A 7700-nucleotide genomic window follows, 5' to 3' on the forward strand; every position below is an offset into this window, starting at 1 on the left:
GGTCCAGGTTGCTGTCCAGAGCTCCCAAATTAGGGGCACGGTGAGCTGCAGCCCTGCCCCCAGAGCGATGCTGGGGGGCCACGGGGCCTCGACAACTCGTGAACCCTCTTTTCGTCCCATCCATCCCCAGAGCAACTGCATCAAGACCTCCAAGTACAACATCGTCACCTTCCTGCCTGTCAACCTCTTCGAGCAGTTCCAGGAAGTGGCCAACACGTATTTCCTCTTCCTCCTCATCCTGCAGGTGAGTGCTGGGGGGTCTGGGGAGGCAGGTGGGGCCCCCTCCCGGTGCTGTCCTACCCTGGCTGGGCAGCCGGGAGGGCTGAGGGGACGTCCTGCCCCTGGGAACAAGGGGTTTGGTACCCTCAGGCAGGGGTAGCAGGGCCCTGGGGCTGGCCTGGTCCCCTCTAACTGCCGCTCCCTGTCCCCAGCTGATCCCGCAGATCTCTTCACTCTCCTGGTTCACCACCATCGTGCCTTTGGTTCTTGTCTTAACCATCACAGCTGTCAAAGATGCCACCGACGACTATGTGAGTGGTCTCCCACGCGCCCCTCTACCTGGGCTGGCTGCCCGCTGGGCATGGGGACCTGGGACTGGGCAGGGGGCTGTGAACAGGGTGCGGGTGTGCGGTGCCCGGGGCCGTGGCGTTTGCAGGGGGAGGGATGCAGGACCCTATCCTCAGAGGGGCTGACGTTGCTGTCTCTTCCCCTCCGCACCCAGTTCCGCCATAAAAGTGACAACCAGGTGAACAACCGGCAGTCTCAGGTGCTGATCGGCGGAGTGTGAGTGTCGTGGGGATGGGGCAGCTGGGGAGGGGGCGCGGGGCTCTGCGGGACGTGGCACAGGGCTGCAGGGCAGCGGCAGAGCGCAGTGGGGCAGGGGAGAAGCACCGCTGCCAGTTCCTGCCTAACTCCACTCCGCTGTCCCTCTGCAGCCTCCGTCAGGAGCAGTGGATGAATGTCCGTGTGGGAGACATCATCAAGTTGGAGAACAACCAGTTTGTGGCAGTGAGTGTGGCCCCAAGATGAGCACTGTCCTGGGTGGGCGGCGCACTGGGACAGCAGCACGGCGTGATGCTGTGCCCGCTCTGCTTTTGTGCTCCTCCATCACCTCCTGGGGTGGAGAAATCAGGGTCTTTCCAGCCTGGAAGTTGCATTTAGGTTGTAGCATTTGAGCTCTGGGCATTTATGGGCTGATACGGGGTTCAAGGCCAGGGTGCTGGCAGCGACTTGCTAGGGACCTGCAGCTCCAGGGACCCTACTGGCCCCTGGCATCCAAGGGCCAGGAGCTTCCCGGGGGAAAGGTGTAGGGGAGCCCCAGTATCAACACAACCCTTCATGTGTCTCTCCCGGCAGGCTGACCTCCTCCTCCTCTCCAGCAGCGAACCCCATGGGTTGTGCTACATAGAGACCGCGGAGCTGGACGGGTAAGTAACCGCTGCTCACCTCGCGTGACAAGGGAAGGCGAGAGGTAGGAGTGAGAACGGGCTGCGGGCAGGGCAGGAGCTGCCGGGGACCTGAAACCGGGGAGCATCTGTGAAAGCCCTCCCTGCCAGGCTGTCTCTAACCCCACGCGTGGTGCCTCCTTGCCTGCAGAGAGACCAACATGAAGGTGCGGCAGGCCATCCCCGTCACCTCGGAGCTGGGTGACACCAGCAAGCTGGCTCGGTTTGATGGTGAGTGCCTGCGACCGGTCCTCTGCGATGGGGGCAGCCCCTGGGTTTCCTTCTCCATCACCTGGCGTGTGTCCACCCTGGAGAGACCAGGACCGTCCACGCGGTGTTGTGGTCCTGTGGCTTAAAGCGGATCTCTGGGGAGCTGGGGGTGGTGCTGGGAGCACTGGGATGGAGCCGGCCGTATGGAGAAGGCGTGTTACAGCCGAGCCGTTCCCTGTTCCCAGGTGAGGTGATCTGTGAACCCCCCAACAACAAGCTGGACAAGTTTGGTGGGACGCTGTACTGGAAGGAGAACAAATACCCCCTGAGCAACCAGAACATGCTGCTGCGGGGCTGCGTCCTGCGCAACACCGAGTGGTGCTTCGGCCTCGTCATCTTTGCAGGTGGGCTGAGACAGCTGCTGCCGCCGCACTGTGCGGAAGGCAAAGACCCCGCTGATGCGCTTCCTTCTCCCCAGGACCCGACACAAAACTGATGCAAAACAGCGGCCGGACCAAGTTCAAGCGGACGAGCATCGATCGGCTGATGAACACGCTGGTGCTCTGGGTATGCGGAATGCAGATCCCAGGGAGCCCCGGCTCTGGCCCGGTTGGGGCTCTGATGTCCTGTCCTGTCCTCAGATCTTTGGGTTCCTGGTGTGCATGGGGGTGATCCTGGCCATCGGCAACGCCATCTGGGAGCACGAGGTGGGCGTCTGCTTCCAGATCTACCTACCCTGGGACGAGGGGGTGCACAGTGCCTTCTTCTCCGGCTTCCTCTCCTTCTGGTCCTACATCATCATCCTCAACACTGTGGTGCCCATCTCGCTCTACGTGAGGTAGGGCAGGGGCCCAGGGGCAGGGCTGGGGGTGCGCGAGGGGGAATTAGGGGTGCCCTCTGGGGAGGGGAGACGGGGATGGAGACCCACGGGCAGAGCTGTGCGTGTGGGGTGGGCGCGGGCTGCTGTCCTGGTGATGGGCCACGTCTGCCCTCGGGGATACCCCAAGACCTGAGACCCCACAGGTCCCTCGGGGCCCCCCCCGGCTGTGTCTGTCTGGCTGCTCCTCTCTCCCTTCCCTGGCTGCATGCTGGTTATTTTGCTCTGCCCTCCTGCAGCTCCCAGGCTCCTGCACTGTCCCCTTCTCTCTCTCTTTTAATTTCTCTCTCTTTTCGTTCCCCAGCATGGGTTCTGTCACCCTTAGCCCCGAGGTAAGAACGTGTCGCCCCCACCCCTCCCACTAGCTCATTGCTGTCTGCCCTGGGGGCCGGGGAGGGGGTTTGGGGCGCGTAGGTGGGTGAGATGCCCGGGGAGACCCCTCGGTGCCAGGCCCCGTGTCCCCAGCCCTGGCTTGGCGGTGGCTGTCGGTAGGAGCCGGGTGTGGGCCAGCCCTGGGGAAGGGCGCGGGAGCCGGCAAACGGCGTGGGAGCCCTGGGTGCCGGGGTGCCCCAGGCGCTTGGGGGTCTGGGGGGGGATGTGTGTGTGTGCGTCTGTGCCCCTTGCTGGCTCAGCAGAGCGTGCTGCCCTGCCGCGGTGACACCCGGCTGTCCCCCTCTGCAGCGTGGAGGTGATCCGTCTCGGGCATAGCTATTTCATCAACTGGGACAAGAAGATGTACTGTGCCAAGCGCCGGACGCCAGCTGAGGCTCGGACTACCACCCTCAATGAGGAGCTGGGGCAGGTGGAGTACATCTTTTCCGACAAGACCGGCACCCTCACCCAGAACATCATGGTCTTCAGCAAGTGCTCCGTGAACGGGCACAGCTACGGTGAGCGCGGGGCACCAGGGCATGGGCTGGGTCTGCCTGCGGTGTGTGCGTGCCCCAGGTCCCCTCCTGAAGACCCTTTGGGGCGCTTGGGGGAGTCAGGGGATGAGGGGGCTCGGCCGTAGCATTGTGGGGCTGCCGCTGCCCTGTGGCCACCCCGGGCATGGGTGCCAGTGGGGCAGCAGCGTTGGGTCCCTGTCCTGGTTAACTCCATGCCCCGCTTCACAGGTGACGTGCAGGACGTGCTGGGTCACAAGGCGGAGCTGGGAGAGGTAAGGCTGCCGCAGGGCCGGTGCGGTGCCTGGCTGTGCCACGTGCCGACGGGGGATAACCCCATCTCTTCCCCTGCTAGAGGCCAGAGCCAGTTGACTTCTCCTTCAACCCACTGGCGGACCCACGGTTCCAGTTCTGGGACCCCAGCCTGCTGGAAGCTGTCAAGCTGGGAGACCCCCACGTGCACGAGTTCTTCCGCCTGCTCTCGCTCTGCCACACCGTCATGTCCGAGGAGAAGAGTGAAGGTGGGCACGGAGGGCAGGACCCGTCCCTGCGTGGCTCAAGGCGCGGTGCTGGCTCTGACCCGTCGTGCTGTCCCCAGGGGAGCTGTATTACAAGGCTCAGTCCCCGGACGAGGGAGCACTGGTCACAGCTGCCAGAAACTTTGGCTTCGTGTTCCGGTCCCGCACGCCCAAGACCATCACGGTGCACGAGCTGGGTCGAGCCATCACCTACCAGCTGCTGGCCATCCTGGACTTCAACAACATCCGCAAGCGCATGTCTGTCATCGGTGAGGTCCTGGGCATGGCACAGGGGCTGTGGGGCTGGGAGGGCCGCAGTGGGGCTGGGAGGGCCACAGTGGGGCTGGGGTGTGGGGGCTCAGTGCAGTGTGCTGGGGACCAGCCCCCCGCAGATGGTGGTGTGACTCTGGAGGCATCGTAGGGTCATGGCTGGGGGTTGGAGTGGGACTTGCTCCTGTGCCCCTGAGCCAGGCAGCTTGTCCCCTGCTCCCCGCAGTCCGCAGCCCCGGGGGCAAGATCCGGCTGTACTGCAAAGGTGCTGACACCATCCTGCTGGAGCGCCTGCACCCCATCAACCAGGACCTGACCAACGTCACCACCGACCACCTCAACGTGAGTGGGGCAGAGTCCTGCGGGCAGGGCTGGGAAAGGAGGAAGGGCTGCCCAGAAGCACAGAACGTGGCTTGTGCCCTGTCCTGGGGGGTGATCGGGGTCTGGGAACACGGTTGGGGTCTGCCTGTGCACCCAGCTCCGTCCGCTTGCAGGAGTACGCTGGCGAGGGGCTGCGGACGCTGGTGCTGGCTTACAAAGACCTGGAGGAGAGCTACTACGAGGACTGGTCTGAGCGGCTGCACCGAGCGGGCAGTGCTACTGAGGCCCGTGAGGATCGCCTGGCTCGGCTCTACGACGAGGTGGAACACGATATGATGGTACGTGGGTTGAGGGCACTGGGAGACAGGAGGTGGCTGGAGGGACAGCCCCTGTTGACCTGTTTGGGTCCTCCAGCTGCTCGGAGCCACGGCCATCGAGGACAAACTGCAGCAGGGGGTCCCCGAAACCATCGCCATCCTGACGCTGGCCAACATCAAGATCTGGGTGCTGACGGGGGACAAACAGGGTGAGGCATTGCTGGCGTGGGGGTCTGGGCTGGCTGGAGATGAGGACATTCATGGGCTGGATCCCACCTGCCTGGGAGGCGGTGGGACAGACGCTTCCCCCTGAGCTGACCCTGGCTCAGCCCCGGGTTTTCTGTCCCCAGAAACGGCTGTGAACATCGGCTACTCCTGCAAGATGCTGACGGACGACATGACGGAGGTTTTTGTGGTCACGGGCCACACGGTGCTGGAGGTGCGAGAGGAGCTCAGGTGAGGGTTGGGGGGCAGGGCTGGGCAAAGGACACGTGTGGGGGAGCTGGGGAAAATGGAAGTGCCCTGAATCGGGGCCCCCTGACCCCTCTCTTCCTCCTCAGGAAAGCCCGGGAGAAGATGATGGATGGGTCGCGCTCCATGGGCAATGGCTTCTCCTACCAGGAGAAACTCTCCTCCTCCAAGCTCACCTCCGTGCTGGAAGCCATTGCGGGCGAATATGCCCTGGTCATCAACGGCCACAGCCTGGTAGGGACCTGGGAGCACTGGGCTGGATGGGGCAGAGTGTCCAGCTGTGGGCCGTGTCCCCCACTGTCCCCCCACTCTCCTCGCAGGCCCACGCGCTGGAGGCTGACATGGAGGTGGAGTTCCTGGAGACGGCGTGCGCCTGCAAGGCCGTCATCTGCTGCCGCGTCACCCCCTTGCAGAAAGCCCAGGTGGTGGAGCTGGTGAAGAAGTACAAGAAAGCTGTGACCCTGGCCATCGGCGACGGGGCCAACGATGTCAGCATGATCAAGAGTAAGTCCTGGGGTCTGGGGAGCCGCAGGAGGGACAGGTAACCCTTTGCACCGTCCCAGGGCCTGTAGCAGCCCCTGTGCTCGCCCCTGAGGTGCCCTGTGCTCCTGGCAGAGTCCTCCTCATTCCCCCTGTGTCTCTTCCCTCCGTAGCTGCCCACATCGGGGTGGGCATCAGCGGGCAGGAGGGCATCCAGGCGGTGCTGGCCTCCGACTACTCCTTCTCGCAGTTCAAGTTCCTGCAGCGCCTGCTCCTGGTGCACGGGCGCTGGTCCTACCTACGCATGTGCAAGTTCCTCTGCTACTTCTTCTACAAGAACTTCGCCTTCACCATGGTCCACTTCTGGTTTGGCTTCTTCTGCGGCTTCTCGGCGCAGGTGCGTTGCTCGTGCTCAGAGTTGGAGAGGGTTTGCCTGCTGGACCCCTCTGCTCAGAAGCATGTCCCGCTCCCCAGGCTCCTTGTGGGGCCCCATCCTGCGCCGGCAGGCACAACCTGGGATCCCTCCGGAGTTCGTGGTGGGTGCGAGGAGCCCGTGTGGTCGGGGCTGCCACGTGGTGGCAGCAGCACTCAGCATGGCTCGGGATGGGCACCCATGGCGGGGGCTGGCGGTGGCTCTCCTGTCCCCACAGCTGTGGGTGTGGGGACACAGGGATGGCTGGGGCACGGGGCGGGTAGGTCTCTCGTCCCCCTGAGCGCTCCATTCCACGCAGACCGTATACGACCAGTACTTCATCACTCTGTACAACATCGTCTACACGTCACTGCCTGTGCTCGCCATGGGTGTCTTCGACCAGGTATGGCGGGGGGCGGTGGTGGGGGTCCCTGACTGTGTGAGGACCTGGCCCCGCTCCCCTGCGGGGAGGAAGGGTTGCCTGGGTGCCTGGGCTGGGCTCTCCTTGTCCCACCGGTGGTGGTGGAGGCTGGCCCAGCCCTGGCGGTGTCTGCCTGGGGCTGGAGGGAGATGCCCAGAGTGCCCCGTGCCTCCAGGACGTGCCGGAGCAGCGGAGCATGGAGTACCCCAAGCTGTACGAGCCTGGGCAGCTGAACCTGCTCTTCAACAAGCGGGAGTTCTTCATCTGCATCGCTCAGGGCATCTACACCTCTGTCCTCATGTTCTTCATCCCCTACGGCGTCTTCGCTGACGCCACCCGTGACGATGGCGCCCAGCTGGCCGACTACCAGTCCTTTGCTGTCACCGTCGCCACCTCCCTCGTGATTGTCGTCAGCGTGCAGGTAGGGACGCGGCTGCTTGGCTCCGGCCCCTCGCCTGTCACGCAAAGGGCGAGTGAAGGTTTGGGTCCCGGCTTGCCCTGCAGCCATGCTCGGAGCACCACGGCCGTCCCCTGAGCTCTGCCACCTCCTTCCCCTCTCCGCCAGATCGGGCTGGACACGGGCTTCTGGACGGCCATCAACCACTTCTTCATCTGGGGCAGCCTGGCTGCCTACTTTGCCATCCTCTTCGCCATGCACAGCGACGGCCTCTTCCAGATGTTCCCCAACCAGTTCCGCTTCGTGGGTGAGTCCCCGGGGGACGCTGAGCAATGCCCCCTGACCCCAGCGGGGTGCTGCCCCGACCGAACCCTGCTTGGATTTGTGCTTTTCCCCTCCCACCAGGTAACGCGCAGAACACGCTGGCCCAGCCCACGGTCTGGCTGACCATCGCCCTCACCACCGTGGTCTGCATCATGCCCGTCGTGGCCTTTCGCTTCCTCAAGCTGGACCTGAAACCCGAACTCTCGGACACGGTGAGAGCGCGTGGCCACGGCGGGGCGGACACGGGGTCCTGTCCCCTGGGGGCAGGTGGTTCTGCGGGTCCCTGACCTCGTCCCCCGGTGGTGTCCCCAGGTGCGCTACACTCAGCTGGTACGGAAGAAGCAGAAGACTCA

At 64.2% G+C, this 7700-nt stretch overlaps 1 protein-coding gene across 1 annotated transcript; it reads left to right on the forward strand.

The window, feature by feature from the left end:
- Nucleotides 1-67: 67 nt before the first annotated feature.
- On the forward strand, nucleotides 68-7695 carry ATP8B2 (ATPase, aminophospholipid transporter, class I, type 8B, member 2; the record flags this gene model as incomplete). Its single annotated transcript, XM_009891595.1, has 25 exons — nucleotides 68-244; nucleotides 432-530; nucleotides 722-783; nucleotides 936-1008; nucleotides 1357-1427; nucleotides 1597-1676; nucleotides 1901-2059; nucleotides 2134-2222; nucleotides 2297-2493; nucleotides 3214-3422; nucleotides 3648-3691; nucleotides 3772-3937; nucleotides 4015-4203; nucleotides 4431-4546; nucleotides 4699-4863; nucleotides 4940-5051; nucleotides 5193-5298; nucleotides 5403-5547; nucleotides 5634-5817; nucleotides 5967-6190; nucleotides 6525-6608; nucleotides 6802-7047; nucleotides 7192-7330; nucleotides 7429-7559; nucleotides 7660-7695. Coding segments are annotated over exons 1-25 (3303 nt in total), but the record flags the coding sequence as incomplete, so codon positions are not given.
- Nucleotides 7696-7700: the final 5 nt, after the last annotated feature.

Source organism: Charadrius vociferus, unplaced genomic scaffold, assembly GCF_000708025.1.
Source record: "Charadrius vociferus isolate BGI_N301 unplaced genomic scaffold, ASM70802v2 scaffold1089, whole genome shotgun sequence".
Lineage (NCBI taxonomy): Eukaryota > Metazoa > Chordata > Aves > Charadriiformes > Charadriidae > Charadrius > Charadrius vociferus.